The sequence below is a fragment of the Neophocaena asiaeorientalis genome, unplaced genomic scaffold, assembly GCF_003031525.2.
Source record: "Neophocaena asiaeorientalis asiaeorientalis breed wild unplaced genomic scaffold, Neophocaena_asiaeorientalis_V1.1 scaffold698, whole genome shotgun sequence".
Classification (NCBI taxonomy): Eukaryota; Metazoa; Chordata; class Mammalia; order Artiodactyla; family Phocoenidae; genus Neophocaena; species Neophocaena asiaeorientalis.
Genome location: NW_020171993.1, coordinates 1,479,278 through 1,498,480, shown reverse-complemented (window position 1 = coordinate 1,498,480; position 19,203 = coordinate 1,479,278). Strand labels below are relative to the sequence as shown.

Genomic DNA, 19,203 nt, shown 5'->3' with positions numbered 1-19,203 from the left:
GGCTGAGACAGACGTGGGCTGGGGTGGGGACTGGCCGCCTGCGTCGCTTGCCATTGGCTCTCAGGGAACCCGCCTCCCCCTCAGGTGAGGCGGGCTTGCGTGTGCGCGCCCTGTGCTCCGCGGGCGGGCGCGCCCCCGACACTCCCTCCCACCCCCCTTTTTTTTCCCCGCGCGCCTCCGCCTTTGCCCGCCCCCTGCCGCTGCCTCAGCTCCTCAGTGCACAGAACCGCCTCGTCTGAGGGGACGCGAGGATCGCCCTCGCTGCTGGTTTCGCCAGTGCGTTGGGCCGGGCCCTGACAAACTGCCCCAGGGGAGGCTCTTCGGAGCCGGACCTGGACCCCTGCGATAGCCGTCTGCTCTCCCGCCTCTGGTCTCACGAAGGGTTTCCCGCCTCGCACCCCCCACCTCTGGACGTGCCTTTCCTCCCCTCCTCGCGTGTGGAGGGAGCCAGCGCTTAGGCCGGAGCGAGCCTGGGGGCCGCGGGCAGTGAAGGCATCGCGGTGACCGATTCGCCATGGAGGGCGCCGGCGGCGCGAACGACAAGAAAAAGTAAGCCCACTCCCCCAGCCGGCCGCGTTCTCCGCCGGCCCTCCCGCCTGCCAGCCCGCCGCCGGGGGCTCGCTGGCCGGCCTCCGCGTTCCGGGGGGCCGCCTTTTTGTTTCTGCCTCTCTCCCCTCCCCTCTCTCTCCCCCAGCCTCGCCGGCCGGCCTCCCCCACTGTCCACGTCGCCATCTTGTCGTGGGGGGTGGGAGACGCGTCGAAAGTGCTTTCAGGGGCCGGGGGCCGGGGGCTGGGCCCTGCTCGCCTCCCCCTCCCGGCCGCCCGGGCCTCGCACCGCCCTCCTTACCCGCCTCAAACCCCCAGCCTGCCCCGTGCCCCACTCCGGGTGGACTTCCCCGAGCCTGAAAACCCCGGGAAGAGAAATGAGCCGCAGCTCAGTCGCCGCCGCTTGCACCCGAGCTTCCGCTCCTTCCCGCCCCCATCCTCTCAGGTTCCATTGAAAACTCGGCCCCGGGGCGGCCCCTGCACGCAGGTCCTGGCTTCCCTGTGGGCTCGGGGCCCTGGGTTTCCGACCCAGGGACTCGCGTGGTTGGATGATCTTGCCCCGCGGTTGTCCGGCTAGGCGTGTGTCTTTGCCTTTGTGCATTAGGGATTTGCCGCGATGGCCTGGGATGCTAACTTTTTAGTTTGCACGTGCAGGTTTGGTTTGGTTTGGTTTGGTGTGGTTTTAATCGCCTTGAAAAACTTGCGTAGAGCGAGAGTCGGAGTAACGGGAATTTAGGGGAATGGCAACATTTTAATGAGAACATAAGAATTGGATACTTTCTGTCACCTGTCAAGAGAGCCCAGACTTTATAAGTGAATTATATGCTTCATTCATTCTTGGAAATATTTTAGTGAAAACGTAGCGGCTGGCTAAATTCAGGCAGACACTTTTAATGAGATTGAAAGAAAAGTATATGATCAGAGCAATTGAAATGCAGCAGTAAAATGTTGCAAAGTTTTTGGACAGACCTGCCTCATTTTCCTGAAATTGAAGTATATTAAAATATACCCGAAGTAAATAATCATCCTGTTAGAACTTAATGCAAGTTTTAAAAACACCTTGTCCGCAACGTCTTAAGTGGTACATTATAGGATTTATAGGATTAAGAATTGTGAGTCCAACCAGTGGAATTAAGTGACCCACCTCCACTCCCACCTTTTGGTCCACTCTGGTATTTTAACCTTTGAGGAAATTATTTTAAGGAATTGAAGATTTATGGTAAGAGTTCTGGTTAGTAGGCTGGCTTTACTGTTAAGTCCTCCCACTCGTCTGGGAGAGATTAACTGCCCTAATCAGCATCAGCAGAAGATAAACTTGTTTATGTTCTTGCTATTTTGTGGATTCCTTTTTGGTCTTTATCTAATGGAATGACAAGTTTGCAGTTTGTATACACCAGAGAAAGGCACGTATTAAATTCAAAAAGTGAGAAAACAGGTCTAGATTTCCATTCCAAGGGTTGCCAGGAATTAATTGCAATTAATTTTGTAGAAGTGATTACAAGGTTTTTGATGAAATGATGAGGCTGCTATATTGTAAACCTAAGGCATATCATCTCTATGTATTGCCAATATTCTGTCCTTATATGCTGAATCATATTTAATATTGTGCATGAAGTTATGCACCAGTCACTCCCTTTTTGTATGCAATGTTCTACTTATTTCTCCTTTGCAGTTCATCAGTTGAGAGGAGCATAAGCAGCTTTAATATAAATGAATTAATTAGCTACTGTGCTTCACTCCCAAGTCTAAACTAGTTCTTAGATTTTCCTCAGTCACATTTGTTATTTTCAAAATATTCTCATTTGAAAATTTAGCAAACTTGGATCAGATTTAATGTTTCTTAATACAGAGGTTCTTAAAACTGAAAAATTAAGTTAAACAATAAATGGTAGCTACTCAACAACTTTTAGATGTTGTTTGTTAAAGATGTCTGTTTTTTTATCGTTTTCTAACTAATAATTTTAAAACTTTTTGAAAAGATAACTGAAAGATTGAGGGGCAGAGATTTTTCTCCTTAGAATTTTTCCATTTTAAGTGAGCCTGTAGAGTGCAGGTGGGGAGACAAATTTGTCATTTTTAATGGAGGGTTAGGAAATTCAAAAGCTGAAGGATTGGAAAAAATCAGAACAGAGGTTGGGTATAGTTATAATAGATTTAACATAGGGAATTTCATGTTGATTCCTTAATAGTAGGGATTGAACTTAATTAATAGCACATTAATGTTGATTTTTAGATTTCAGTGGAATGTCAAGAGGTTCATTGTTCGCTGTCAGGTTTCAGGCCAGACCCCTTCGGTGTTTTCCAAAACATAGTTATTGGATCATTAAAATCTCAGAGAATGGACTTTCCTTAACTTCCTTCTTTAACTTTGGTCGTTAAAAATCAAGAAGCTCTCATTTACTAGTAAACTTTTTTCTTGTTACAATTTTACTTTGATTTCCTCTTGAAACTCTTGAAGAGGTTGCCTGGTGGTCAAGAGCATAGGATTTGAACTTGACACCTCTGCGTCTAGCCTTTTCACTTGTTAGCTTTGTGAGCTTGGGCAAATTACTGAATGCTTGTGAGCCTATTTCCTCCTTTTGAAATGATGATAATAATAGCAACCATCTTAGTGGTTATTATGAAGATTAAATGTGATAATGCCTAGTGCTTGGTTTAGGAGTCTTGGTAACATTATATACTTGAAAATAGGTGTTACCTGTTAAAGTTTTAGTTTAAACTTCCACAACACTTTAAAACTCTTCCAAATGTTTCTTTGTGTTAGTTCTCCTTCTCCCCACTTTCTTTTCTATATCTCCTAAAAATGAAAAGACTGTCATTGGATCCACAACTTTAAAGGGGATTCTTTTCAGTTAAAACAGTACATCCCTGGATTATGTTGGCATCTAGCATCAATTATTCTTGAGCATCTGATCTACTGTCTACCTTAGGTCCCCTTTTTCACATTTCCTTACCCCCTTATTTCCTCCCCAAACAGGCTACTAAAAATTTCCTCTGGACTTTAGAGACTAGAGTCATAAACACATATACTAGTTAGACAGTTCATTTCAGCAGGGTATGTGCAAGGCACTGCAGTCTTAGGAATGGCAGTAACTTAAAACATTTTTATTTTGTCTTGATGCCACAGTTTGGAGTAGAAAATTTTATAAATATTAATCTTTGCTAAATATGATGACTTGATAAAATACTTGTGGTAAAACATATGAGCCTACATAGTAGAAAAACTGTACTTTACTTATGAATTTCTCCAGAGGTAAGATCTTAGGCTTTTATCTCAAGGCAAGGCTTCAAGCCTGTACTGTTTGTCTGATTTTTGTAGCTCGATTTGTATAAAATTTATATTAGTGCACTCTTCCATGTGTATGTGTTTACTGAATTATCATGCTGTTTTAGATTATGTGTGGTAGTTCATTCCTGCGGTCCACTGCAAAGCATTTTGTGCAGTTTAGATAACATCCAGTCTTTCTACCTATTGACTTCCATTGTCTTTGCAGCTCTAATGGTGTTTGGGCTCAAGGTAAAGATTTTGTGGTTACATTCTATTGTTTTATGTTAGGAATGGTGTATAGGAGGCTGAGGGGGATTAGTCTCGACTGATTTTTTTCAGAAGAACTCATAATAGTTTATTGTGTTTGGTGGTGAAATAAAAAACTTACCATGCATGGATGTTAAAGATTTGGGTTAGATTACTGTGCTTATTTATAGACATGTCCTCTTAAAATATAATTTTAAAAATTTACATATTTAAAATACTATATTCTTTTCTTGTCTGAGATGGTTAACATAGGTCTGTTTTTCAAGTAGGAGAAAATAATCTGACTTAAATGTGTTGTTGGATTAGTTTTCTATTAAGATATTGATTTTAATTCATAAGAAGAATACTCTTTTTTCTTGTTCCTTTCTCTCTTTTTTTTTTTCAACATTGGGACAAATTATCCAGTTGGTGGATTTTACCTAGGCTTCTGCTATTTGTGATGTATGTATGTATGTATGATATATGTGTTGTGTATGTTTCTGCTTAACTAGAGAGTTAGAAAAAGAATTTGAAACTAAGACGAGCCAACCTTCTTGTTGCTCAGTATTTTCGGTGAAAGTATAGTGATAATTTTTAAATCTACTATAGGCCTTGGAATTTTAAAGATAATTGTATCCGTGTCTCTTGGCGCATCAAAAATTAACTATTTTGTATGTGCATTGAGTTTTACATTAAAACTTGTATTTTCTGCAGTAAAAAGTAATTAACCCATATCTGTTTGCCAGACATGACCCTTTTAGGAAAATATAATGTATAAAATCTAAATCTATAAAAACAAACTTTAATGATTACCTCATGACTTTTTTTTCCTCCATAGCTTTTGAAGTGATTGTAGGGTTTTTTTAAGTTGTGGTTTTAAAAAACAACATAAAATTTCCCATCTTAACTATTAATAACTGTACAGTTCAGTAGTGTTAATTCACATTGTTGTGTAATCAATCTCCAGAGCTTTTTCACCTTGTAAATTTGAAACTCTGTAACTATTAAACAACTACCTCCAATTTACCCCTCTCCCTACCCCGCCCCCGCCCCGCCCACCGGCAACCGTCATTCTACTTTGTTTCTATGAGTTTGACTACTAAATACCTCATATAATTAGAATCATACAATTTTTGTCTTTCTGTGACTGGTTTATTTCACTTAGTATAATGTCCTCAAGATTCACCCATGTTGTAGCATATGTGAAAATTTTCTTCCTTTTTAAGGCTGAATAATGTGTATTAGATTTTAGTTATCCATTCATCTTTCGATGGACACTTAGGTTGTGTTGACAAAAATAATCAATAGACAATCTATAATAGAAATAGGAAAGGGTTTTCTTTGAACCGAACTGAGGACTATAGCCCAGAAGACAGCCTCCCAGATTACTCTGAGAAACTGCTCTGGAGAAGCATGGTTTTAGCATAGTTTTATGTCTTGTCAGAACAAAAAACATCAAAAACAAGTCAGAGATACATTCCTTCAAGGTTTCAAAAAAAAGCAGATCAGCAAGTACATAGCGAGTATGGCCTTGGCACCTGGGATGGGAGTCTTATCATCGAAGGAGTACCAGCTTTGTTGTCCCAGAAAGGGAGGCATTTAATCTTTATTTTTAACATGGACATTCTTTACTTCTGGTCAGTGTGCCCTTTTCTGTAATAATTAAAGCAGATGTACAGTGTATATTTGGTAGGCCACAGTCTGTTCTAGTTAGCATAAAATTCAAGTTAACTTATGTATAAGCCAGAATGATTTCCCCACACCTGGACATGTGAATATTTCTTTTGTCAGTTGCTTCCATTTGTTGACTATTGTGAATAGTGATTCTGTGAACATGGGTATGCAAATATCTCGTTGAGATCTTGCTTTCACTTATTTTGGATGTATACCCAGAAGTGGATTGCTGAATCATATGGTAACTTAATTTTTTAAGGAACTGCCCATACTGTTTTCCATAGTGGCTGCACCATTTTACATTTCCACCAACGGTGCACATGGGTTCCTATTTCTCCACATCCTTCCCAACACTTGTTATTTTCTGTTTTTATGGTAGTAGGCATCATAATAGATTTGTTGAAGTGGTTGTGTTTTTAAGGGTTAGTTTGTGAATAATTAAACTTAAAACTAACAGCAGAGAACAGTTGCCACTGGAAGCTTTATCAGAAGTGAGATTAAGCAACTCTAAAATGAGAATTAAGTTTTTCTAGTGACTTAGAAAGATTTGATGTGCCAGTACTTCTTCAGAAAAATACTTACTGTTTAAAATGGTCTCTACCTGTTCTGTTGTTGATAAAGTCCCATTTCATTAGTAACTTTGTTTTAAAGAACTTAAAACTATAATTGAAATGACTTATTTTTATAAAATAATTGTTCCCAAGATGTTATCTTTTAGTTGTTCTGGTGATCTCACCTGTTATTTATGCGTGTCTTCATTTAAAAATTTCACTTGGTTATAATATTAAACATAAAGATTATTTCCAAGTATGATTTTCAAAATTTATTGTTTTATAAATGGGACAAAAATTAGTGATGGAACATAACTTACTGTAGTTCTTGTAGTTCTACCAGTTGTTTTGAAAGTCACAATATATTTAAAGTGTCTCCTAGCTAATATTGCAGTTTTCACTGATTAGTGACAGTTCCCTGTGCTTCTCCACTTTTCCTAATAGTTTGTGAGAATTTCTTTTTCCAACTGAATAATATTATGGTAAAAATAAACAGAAGATTTAAAGGCAGAACATTTAAGTCTTTGAGTTGGAATATATTTCTATTCTTATATATAGATCTTTTCTCATGAATTCAGATGCTAAGCAAATTTATTTAAAGTGACCCCTTCCCCTTTTTTCAGTTATAAAATTGAAACATGTTTCAATGAGCAAGATCACAAATAGACTGAATTTGAAACTTGTGATGGAGAAGAGATTACTGGCATACAGTGACCTCCTAAGTATTTGAATGAATAAATGAACAAAATGAAAGGATAACTGAATGAACAAAGAAAGCAGAGGAAGATTTTAAGATTTTTAAAAGGATTTTTTGGAAGTCATTATTGCTCTTCTATGTTGCACTTTTGATAGGAATTTTTCTTATGCTGGGGCATCTCTTGTGCTACTTTAGAACTTTCTTGAATCTCGAATTGTAATTTTTCATCACTTAAAAACATTTATAGTATCTATTAAAACCAGGTCGGAAAACACTTTTGTTAATAAATACAGCTAGGTAACATGTACTGGCCTTGAAAAGATCTCAATACCCTATTTTAAGGTATGTTAAAGGTTAGTGCCTGCCAATTCTATGTACTTAGAACACTGAGTAAAAAGTTTACTAAGAGGCGTGTATGGCTGGGGAAAATCAGCTAGGCAAATGTGGAAAATATCTTTACCCTTGTTTCATCTTTAGCAAACATTTCTTAAATCTACTCTAAACTTCCAGAAAGTTTAGACCAGTTTACATTCTCTAGCAGTATTTGAGAGTGCCCTTTTCTTGTACTTTATCATCATTAAAGTTTGTTTTTAATATGAAACACTGGCAGTTTGTAAGTGTATTAGGATTCTTTTTATTGCAAGTGATGAAACACAGCTCAGACTAGTTTGGGGGGTGTGGGCTGGGAGGCCGTTACTAGCTCACACAATCTAGCTTTGGTTTAAGGGACAGTTAGATCCAGAGTCTTAAGTGATGTCCTTCAAGTGTAATCTCAGGCTTTCTCTTGAATATTACTTGGTTTATATTTTGCTTGATTTGCATGTTGGCCTCATTCTGCCATTGACAAGCTATTAATATGGTATGAATTATGGCCACTAAGCATTCCCATGTCTGCATCCATACAGTTTGTGATGATAAAAAAAAAAAAAGAAAAGAAACTCCCTCTGTCTTCTAGTATCCACGTATCAGTCTCTTGGATGAATGCCCATTTCCCTGCTTGGACTATTCATTTTTAAATGTCAGTGGGGTTCCCTTATTACATGAGTCAAATGTCTTTTTGTAGATTATTTGATTGTTTTGATGTAGATTATTATCTCCTTATACAGGACTCTTGATCAATGCTGGGCTATAGGTTTTTGTTGCAAATCACCAGAATTCATATTCTGCAGAGTTCTCTATATCAAATCTAGTTGGTCTACAATTGTTCTTGCTTTGGGAAAGCTTAAAATCTCTTCTCTGGACTAAGGCTTTCATTTCTTTAAGAAAGATGTAGTAATGAATGACTAATGGCTAAGAGGTTTGGCTCTAGAGGCTGGCTGCTTACTTTTCCACTTAAGCTGTGTAATCTTGCACAAGTTGCTTTACCTCTTTAGGTCTCACTTTGTTTATCCGTAAATTAGGGTAAGGGTAATTGCCTTATAGTATTGTTGTGAGGACAAAAGAGATATTAACCCATGTGGAACACTCATAACAATTCTTGGCACAAAGTAAGGGCTTAATAAACTAGAAACCAATTATATCCGTATTATTATTATATTTATTAAGTTGTTTTCAAAAGAGTTTCACTCCCTTGAAGTCTCATGGTATTATTTAGAATCCTTCAAACCTTCTTTAGGACAGTCTGACAAAGGCTGATGTCCTTTTGAGACAATCAGTGAACTTATAATAGTAGTAGAATAGTTGGTGGTGCTTTTCCTCTACATTGCTATTTTTCCATGAATGTCTGGCCTTTGAAAATTAAGTGAAGATACTTGTTTTTTTTGTGTAGACAGGTTATTCTAAAATAATCATTTTCTACAGTGATAATAGTAAAGGAAGAAGAATATTCTCAAGGGTATTTGTTTGGCTGTTACAGGATGGGAAATTAAGAAAGCCTACTTTTCCATGCTCTTTTGATGTCAGAACTTCATTAAATGTCTATTTAGTCTGTTTGCAGAGGAAAGTTGGAAATTGCCTACCTTTGCAGGTAACATAGCTAAAATGTTTAAATGAGTTATGTGTCAAATCAATAGAACCTTCATTGTGAGTGGAGGAAGGGATATTTTCTTGGATAATATGAAGAAGTTGATTTATCTCAATGATTCAAAAAATTTTTTCAACCCTAGACCACTACTCTAGCACCTAACCACCATGGCCTGTAACATATTGTTGCACATTCATTTATTCAGCAGATATTTGTGCATCTAATTTGTCAAGCAGAGCGGTGAATTGTTGATGGCTCAGGCCATAGTTGAACATTCAGTTTTTGGTGTTAATTGATTCATCCATTATGTGTTCCATGTTTTATTTTTTAGTACAGTGTGATTTAAGTTTGAGGTTATTGCAAAATAATTGACTTTAGGATTGAATTTTTTTATTTATTTGTTTTATTATTTATTTTAATATCAGCCATCACAGGAGTATCTTCTATAATTGTGTTTACAAATTTGCCAGTCTGCTGTGAGAATTTTCTTAGACACACATAAAAAGCACTCTCACAAAACAGTCTATTCATTTTTGCAGCTTTAAATGTTAGAAAGTTCTTTATCCCAGCATTTCTCAACCCTGACTACTGTTTAGATCTCTTCTGGAGCAAAGTAATCCTTGTGAACCTTTGAGATGTGCCCAGTGACCTCAATCTGTGTGTACCACGTTTAAAAATGTAACCCTGTTCATTTTAGTGATCATTTGGTACCAATTTGATCATAAACAAACGCAACTTCAAACACAGAACGTTTCTAACAATGATAGAGATCTATATAGAGATCTTCTAGATGATCCATAACATGCTTTTTTCCTTTTCTTTTTCTTACATTGCCACCAAAATGAGAATAAGATTTAAAAATTCTTATAGCTTACCTTCAGCACTGCTTAACTCTATTGAGCAAACCCTGCCATGTTGTAACTCCCACTTATTACTCTCTGGAATTGCATAAATTATGAAATCTGCCTTCTGTGTGACATCCTTTTCAAATATCTGAAGGTAGTTATGTCTCTTCCTTCTATTCCTAAGTAAAAACATCCTAAATTTCTTTAGTCTTTTAATTTAAATTTTAAAATTATATGTTAAGCATCTGATGTGTGGAAAGGCATCGGCCGTATTAAATACAGAGGCATCATTCCTAGGTGGAATCTGAGAGCTGCCACTTAATAATAGTATTACTTATCCTCTTTTTATAGACAAAGAAACGGGATCAGAGGGTTAGTTGAAATTTTAGTTGGTAACATTGGATAGGATGGATTGGTGTAGGTGGAAAATCAAGACATTTGCTTCAGAAGAGCTTCTCTTTTGTCATCGTTTCCAGAAACTTCATCACGGTCAGGGCTTAGAACTAAACAGGAAAAATCTTCAGGGTGTGATTTCTGTGTGTATACCTTCATTCCATGTGATTTTTTTCCTACTATATAAGAAAGAACTTGATTATTATAACTTACGTATCGTTATATTTAAGCAAATAATTAAGGATACATTTTTCTGAATATACACATGCATAAAGTTTAATGTCACTGACCTTGATTTCCAGTCTCAGTTCTACTACTATCGGAAAGCATATGATAAGGGAAACAGAAAGGCATTTACAAGCTGAGAGGGAGGTAATGCTAAGGGAGAAGAGTAGTAGCGTAGGTGACGGGAAAGCCATTAACACACAGCTGTTACTCACGGACAGTGAGTCTCAATCCTTTGATGTTTGTGGCATTCATAAAGAGTTTAAAAGGTGATTTATGAAAAATTATTTCAGAGAATTGAAAAAAACGTTGCACCATTATCACATTTTTCGTTTGGTCATCTTTAAAGCCTAATTATGCTCTGATCTTTTTGAGGAAAATTATGGTTTTTACTAAGCACATACTTTATTACTGGCTTGTCATTGAGTGGTACCTCTAGCTTCTTATTCCCAGCAATTGTACTTCGTTCTACATAGTATTGCCCAATCCACTCAGTTCAGTGTTCTGCCTGACAAACACAGTTATCATGGTATGTGTAGGTAGCTGCAGCTACAAATAAATTTTTCTGTTTTCAAATTTGCTGGCTAACCTGTTAAACTTCTGCTATAAGATCTGCTGATGGTTCTCAAATTTCTGTGGCTTAAGAATCACCTGGGTGTTTAATTAATATAAGGGTTCCCAGGTACCCATCCACAGAGGTTCTGATTCGGTAAATTTAGGATGGGACTTAGGAATGTGTAAACTTTACAAGCACCTATAAATGAAACACAAACCTTGAACAGCTAGGATTGCTCATCAGAATCACCTGGAAGATTCTTTTTTATTTTTACTTTTTAATTGGACTTCGTCTATTTTTTTCTTCCAGTTTTCTTGAGATATAATTCACGTAAAGCACTGTATAAGTTTAAGGTGGACAGCATAATGATTTGACTTATATACATCATGTAATGATTACCACAATAAGTTTATGGAACATCCATCATTTGACATACATACAAAATTTTTTAAAAAGAAAAAAAGTCTTTTCTTGTGATGAGAACGCTTAGGATTTACTCTCTTACAAACTTTCGTATATAACATACAGCAGTGCCAATTTATTAATCATGTTGTACACAGAAGACTGTATTTTAAACTGACATGCCAAGCCTACAAGTTGAATTTCCAGGATTGGGATCTAGGTACAAACATCTGGGGGGAAAAGTTCTATTGGTGATTGTGATGCAGACCACAGGTCAACCATTGATTAATTTTGTGTAAGTCCATATTGTATTTTATAGTTACTGAGTTCTAAGTATGTGGCTATGTTAATGTCTTAGAGTCTGGATATGTTTTCCCTGTTTGTAAAGCATTTGGGCAGATTTTTAAAGAGAAGGTATTTAGTAGACAATTTTTGAGTGTTGATGAACAATCTTTTACGTCTCTGGGCATTTTTGAAGGACACATAATGAAGTATTTTTTTAGAGCAGAGGGGCTCAAGGTATTCTCCAGACCAGCATCTTCGGTATTATCTGCTAATTTATTAGCATTGCAGATTCTCAGGCCCCATCCAGCCCTTCAAAATTGGAAACTCTGATTGTGAGGGAAGCTAAAGTTTGAGAACCTCCATCTTAGAGTAATAGCTTCACATTTTTAAAATTTATCTAGTACTTTATATATTGTAGGGGATCAAAGATTTTTTTGAGAGGCTCAATACCAATTCTGAACTGAGAAAGTTGATTTTTAAATCACTAGTTAAGAATAATCTAAAAACAAAAGCATATTATTTTTCCAAACAGAATTTCAATATACAATCATTAAACAGATGTAAATCTATTAGCTAATTAATTTAATTAGTGCATAGATAAAACATTTACATATTAATGCTATCTCAGATGTGATACAGATTTCATTTTCAGAATATACCCTCTAATTTAAAAGTGATTCTTTTTCCCCCTATTTATTTTACTGCAACATTAGAAAATCGAGTGTTAAAACTAAGCATTTTTGTGAGGTTACTGGAAAGTGAATAATCCATCTTTCTCTAATTGTGGACATTTAAGAGATCTTAAGTTAGTAAGTTAGTAAGATAATTATCATCTAAACCAAGAAATTTTAAAGCTGCTTTCAAAAATAATACAAGTAAATGTATTCTTAATATTTTTTGTTATAAACCATTTCACCTGCCTTTTGGAATTTCAAATTAATTACAAAATGATGAATTTTCAAAATCTGAAAATTAGATTAGAATGAGAAACTGAAAATACTGAATTATATTGCTTACTCAGTTTTACTTTCCATTCCCTGGAAAAAATATGATTGTTCTTGCGTTATTCCAAAATGAAGACAAAATTTAACTTGTTTTCAGTTAGTCTTTTTAGAAGACAAGTTTAAAAGATGACTACTTTCAGATTTTTCTGACAAGTGCAGGTGTCAGTGTTAGTGTTAGTTCAGTGGTGGATATTCTTAAAGAACAAAATAATCTGTGATCCTGCCATCTTGAAACTGCTATTGTTAACATGTGTAAACTTTGCTAACACTTTATATATTGTATCTTTCTGGTTTTATCTGTGCATTTATAAGTTATACATTTATTTATATACATAAATATGCATTACATAGACACAGAGAGAAATGGATTCATACTCAAATTTTGTTGTAGAGCCTGCTGTTTTTGCATACTACTGTATTGTAACATCTTATATAAGTATAGATTAATTTTTGTAGACTGCCTTGTCTCCTAAAATTTTATATTACTTGGTTTTGTGGGAAGATTATTTCTGTGGCTAATGTTCTGTCAGTTAGGGATTGACCCTGGTAACGACTATTGAATAAAGACAAGAAACGAAGACATATTGGTCCTAGAATATAAGCTCCATGGGGGTAGGAACTTGGTCTGTTTTGTTTATTGTACTATGTCCCATGCTGAGAACAGCATCTGTCTCATAGGAGATGACCAAGAAACATTTGTGGAATAAATGAATACATTCTCTAACATGAGTATCCTAAAGGTTCATTTTTAAATTTATTGATTAGAATTCAGAGAAATTTTTCTGGAGAAATTAATTATAAATAATAGCTAGCTAACTGTCCTGAAAATTTAATTTGAAATGTCAAATTTTTGTTGATTTGTCCATTAAGAGGGATTTTTAAAAATTAAACATTATCTGAAGTATTCTGGTTTTACAGCAATTACCAGATGGAAAATATAACAACAAATCCTATTTATGATGAGAATACTCCTAATAATAAATCTAAAATACTTGTCTAAGGCTAATCCCCCGTTGGAAAAAAAGCCAGTAAGATTAGAAATCAACTTACTGAAAACTTCTGTGTCTTATGATAATAATTACAACACTTTCTAGGAAAAGATTATAGAAAATAAAAGGAATCAACTCTCATGTTTCCAGCTGGACTAGGAAGACATAAATGTGATAAAGGTATTGATTTAATTGGTTAACAACATTAACTATAACTCATGCATTTTCCTGACATAGATTGCAGTGATAAGGGAAGTAATCTTAAACTTCAAGCTTCTTTTTAGCAGATAGGTATTCTAGTTTCTCAGCTCTGTTCCTAGGCTGTAAATCTCTTCTCTGTCAAGATCACTTAACTCTCCTTGGTGATGGTATCCGTGCGATTCACTGTTACACCGCTTGGTGAATTTTTTTTATTTTTAGCTTTTTTTTTTTCCATTCTAACATCTAGTATGGTTACTTATATTTGAAAGTGCATATCCAGATAATCGCAGTAAATCCAAATAGTATGCCTTGTTCCCAGTACTGACATCGTTACACTGTTTAACTATGATTGTAATCTATAGGATCACAGGAATGCTGGTGAATCACAAATTCAGTGATACCAAAAAAGAATGTTGAAGGGGCAGTTAACCTTCCATGGACCGAAGTTAAAGTCAAATAGCAGATTTGGGCCAAATACTTAAAGCCACTTACGCACATGCCTACTAAGAACACAAAACTGAACGAGGCAGTCTCCTGCCTCCAGGAAGATTTAAGGACTGTAGAGGAACATAAATATAGCAAAATAACCAGAGTGGTCCAATCTAGGGGAGAGGAGCAGTTTTTGGAAGACAAAACAGAGACAAAGTGATGATGGAATTGAATCTTGAAAGTTTCTCACATAAATTTACCAAGTTACATATTGAGAAGGATACCCCAGCAGAGACAGTGGAGTGAGTGAGTGAGCCATAAATGAATAACATACTGTGCTTTTGAGTAACTACAATGTGGCCAAAGAAATGTGGGAAATGATGAGGATGAAGAGATGGGCAGGAAACTAGCTAAAGGAGGGTTTCATCTGAAAATAATTAGACTTTGTCCTGTGTACCTTTGATGGGATTTTAAGCAGGACATAATATCAGAGTTCTTAGTTTGGAAGTATCATTGTGGTAGTGATTTGAGGGCGAAATTGAATGAAAATGACAGTGCAGATTAGTTCAGTCAGTGGTTCCTAAATCTCACTGTGTATCATATACATTTTGGGAGTTTTAAAAAATCCAGATTTGGGGGCCCTACTTCAGATCTACTGAATCAGATTTACAAAAGTAAGGCCCAGAAGTCTGAAATATTGACTGTCCCCAAGTAATTACAATGCAGCTAGATCAGCATTTGGGAATATCGCATTAGGTAACTATTTCAGTAGACTAAGTGGGAGGCTGGCTATGCTCCATGAGGGTTGTTCTGCTTATCACTATATTCCTAGTACTTACACAGTGCATGGTACTTGATAAATGCTCAATAAATACTTATTGAATGAATAGTTCTTGAATGAAGATGGTTATTCTGAGGTTCAGGAAGGCCACTTCCCATCTAGTGTTTTGGTTCTCTAAAGAGTTATGATAATTAAATGAGCTAATATATGAAAGCATTATATTTATGTGAAAGCAATACACAGCGCCTAGCACATAGTAAGTGCTCAATAAATGTTAGAAGGGGGGAAATTCTCTTCATCTTTTCTCTCATGGTACTTTGTATAAATAGGTATCTTGGCAATTGGTTTATGCCTGACCAGAGCTCCTGAAGTAAGTATGCAGATTGGTTTTACTTTGGGGATCTGGATGTTAAGCAAATAAAAAAACACCAACAATACTGAGCTTAAGATGTTCAAATTAGGTACAGAGATGCTCCTCTGCACAAATTAAAAATAAAGTCTAGTGGGAATGTATGAGTTGATTGGATTACTGATTCTCTCCCTTTATTGGCTGGCAGTACCCATTAAAGGGTGCTTTGCCTTGAACAGGTAGTCGGTGGGGCAGAAAGGATTGCCATTGTTAGATGCCTTTCAGTTAGAATTTTGGATTTATAAGCAGACTCCAGGAAGGAGCCTGGCCATGAGTTCCTCTGGATAGCTTAGGGTCAGGTCCTAAGTTCCAAAGCCAACCCCTATACCTCTCTTTTATGTCTTTGGAGATGTAAAGTAGACCAATTTTGAACTTTAATTAATAATGGCCTGGACTTATAAATACTTACCTTGGTTATTAAAATGAGTTTCTGAGAGGCAACATAGTCTAGTGTTAATAGCATGGTTCCTAGAGCTAGACTGCTTAAGTTTGAATATAGGTTTACCATTTATTAACTGTGTAAACTTGGGTAAACTATTTATCCAGGTTCCATTATCTGTAACATGGTGATGATATAATGATTTAAATAAGTTAATAGGTGAAAAACGTTTAGAATACCACTGTGTACATAGTACACACCATGTATAGATGTTTAGATTTAAAGCTGCAGGCCAAAATGCCAACTAAAGAATGAAAATTTCCTTGGAATTTCCTCTGACCTGAGACATTAAGAAGTACAGGGCAGCTAAAACAATGAGATATACAAATTTCATATCTCAGCTTGGGAAAAATTAAAACAATAAAAAAGACCCCCCCAAAAAAAAAGACCCATAATATATATTACCACAGAACACATGGGCAAATAAATACACATTCATGGGTTGGCAGAGACAAAAATGGAAACAGATCTTTTTGGAAAGGATTACTTAAATGCCACATCCTTTAGATCATGGAATTTCACTTCAGAATGTCTACAAGAAGTGCAAAACAACAACAACTTGTACCTTCAAGGCCAGAAAGAATTTTTAAAGCCACAAATAATAGAGCTGAGAGATTTTTTTTAAATTGATACCTTAACTTTATTAGAAATGTCTGTTCATCTGTTAACATTTCGAATGATTATGATCTAACTTCAGTTCTTAAAGTCACCAATATTTACAATTAGGAATGCCAACAGGCTTTTCTTGTGCAATTAGTAGACAACACAGATGAATTAACATATATGCAATTATTCTGTGTTCTTATTAATCTGAAGAATAATAGGCTTTCTCTGTAAAATGGCTATTGCTTATTCATGAACTCTGTACACAAGAAGCTTAATAAGACAGCAGCTCTAAATGTATTTCCTTTACAAAATCATATGAAGATATAACTACTAGCTTCTTGTCCAGTACTGTATGCTAAATAATAATGAAATAGTAAGTATGTGAAAACTATAGTACCCCAAAGATTAAGCTGTACTGCTAGTTAACTCAAACATTGATTCTAAAATGGTCATGGAAATGGGTAAGCAAACTATTCAAAAGACAGAATTTTTACTGTACTCTTGACTGATTTCTAGTGTGACTATCTTTACTTGATCTGTACTTAATAAAAACAACATAGATGGAATTGATAATTTAGAGAATAACGGTGCCCTTATTTGCATGCTAAAAATCTGCCTGTTCTGGTCTACAAAACTTTTATTGTGCCATCTAAATAGTAAGTAAATAAATAGTACAGGATTCATCTTTGTGGGACCTAGATTCCATGCTCTACCAGAAATAATTTGTGGTCAATAGTACTGTAATTCTGTGGAGTATGAACTGATAAAAAGAGCCTTCCTGTGAGTAGACAAGAAGCTGGGCAGTTCAGATGCTAAAACTGTTAAGAATTTTGGAAGTTTTAGCTTTAAGCTGAGAAATGTTTTAAGAGCTCCTGTAGTCACATGTGAAGAACATCAGATAAATTTCTTCATTAAATCTTTATTACAGGTCTCCTGATTGCTTTATGTCTAGATTGATTATTAATAGAAGACATACTGATTTTCATCACCTTCTTTATCTAATTTAGGTTTGTCAACTCTTGAGCTATCATATTACTTGTTTTATTGAGGCTTACTTTTTTTCCAAAATCCTGGCTCATGCTCAAATTCTTATTCTCACAGTCTTCACTAGCTTAAATATATTATCCTTTACATGTTCTATCCAAGCTCACATTTCTAATGGATTTGTCTTATAAAACTTGGTTGCCGTATCTTGGACATTCATTATCTTCAAAGTTCTGAACAATACAACTATTTCTAAAGATATAGAGATAATCCATCAGCATGGTTAGCTTGATCAGATGCCCTTTAAAAGCATATAGCATGTAATATAAGGATTTAAGTTTTTCACCAGGTGTTTCAGTTGGGTAGTAATTTGTTGGTAGCTTAGATTTGGTTGAGTAATTTAAAAGAAAGAGGGCTTAGTAAATCTGATGAAAGTTGCTCATTAAATTCTGATCACCTGGACTAATTGTGGCATTTGAACCAATATTCAGGTTTATCATGAGATCATTGATCATCACTGTTTTTTTGGTGATTTTACTTGAACCAGATAGAAATCTGTTTCCCACTCCACTGCTGCCTCTTACCTGCCAATTCAAAAGGGAAAAGAAGTGAGAGAAACAGTATCTGAGATGCTAGGGCCAATGGGGACACACTAGATGTCTCCCGCACCCCCAGGAACTTCAGTACATGTATAAGATAGGTTTTTTAAACTTTTATTATTGTACATTTTAAAGTTCAAATTTAATACATTTACTTAAAATCAATGAGAACAATGAAGTTCTAATGCAAATAAAAAATGAAGTTGTAGACTGAGGACACTTGGATTTTCATGTTAGACTTATAGCATCGAATATATTTTTGTGTTTTTAAAAAATTCTACAGCATTGAGAAAATCCTGATTCATATAGGTCAGTAGTTATAAGTAGTAATAATTTTTAATAGCTCACCTTCAATCTCAAGATACTCAAGTTAAATTGATCTAGTTGCTTGAATTGAAATTTTTGTATCAAAGTTCACTAATAATAGCAAATGTTCACATTCCTTATTAAAGTATAAAAGTCAGATGAGCACACAAACGTGAGCAAGTGCTAAAATTATATCATCACTATTGTCACAACACCGCTGCTGGAATTTCACTTTGTAATTATACAGCATAACAGGAGCATACTCTGAGAATGAAGAGCCTTGCTTGTTTTTGAGAATGTTACTTCTATGATTGAACCTCATAACTTTGTAGATCATTGGAGGGAGGAGAGATTTAAGGTGGAGACAATCATGTACTTAATTCACAGAATATAAGGAAGATTAAGTGAAATAATGCTGGCAGGGTTCTTAGCACAGTGCTAAGTGCTCAATAAATGGTAATGGCTATTTTCAACATTTAATAAGTAATTGATTTAATTGGATTAGGTTGAGGGTCATAGGAGAGCAGCTGAGTATTTGAGGTAGAAGCAGCATTCTCCATTAAGAAGATAAAGCCTTGTGGAAGAGCAGAGACTTAAGTAAAAGTTTAAAAAAACCACCTGTGTTGAAATCCTGTCTCCTACAGCATGGCTATTTTTAACCTACTGAATCCCAGTTTCCTCATCTGTAAAATAGGGATAATATTTAACCTGTTTACAGGTTGTTATGAGAGAACTAGTACAGGACAGTGTTTGACACATAGAAGGTTTTAATAAACAATAGCTGTTAAAGAAGAAGCTAAGGATA

General features: G+C 36.0%; 1 protein-coding gene across 1 annotated transcript in view; it reads left to right on the top strand.

Moving 5' to 3' along the window:
* The first annotated feature begins 200 nt into the window (after window positions 1-200).
* Window positions 201-19,203, top strand: part of HIF1A (hypoxia inducible factor 1 subunit alpha) — a 41,645-nt gene continuing 22,642 nt past the window's right edge. The window contains exon 1 of the mRNA XM_024748345.1: window positions 201-549. Coding sequence (XP_024604113.1) covers window positions 515-549 — 35 coding nt within the window. The 5' untranslated portion in view covers window positions 201-514. The remainder of the gene's footprint in view (window positions 550-19,203) is intronic.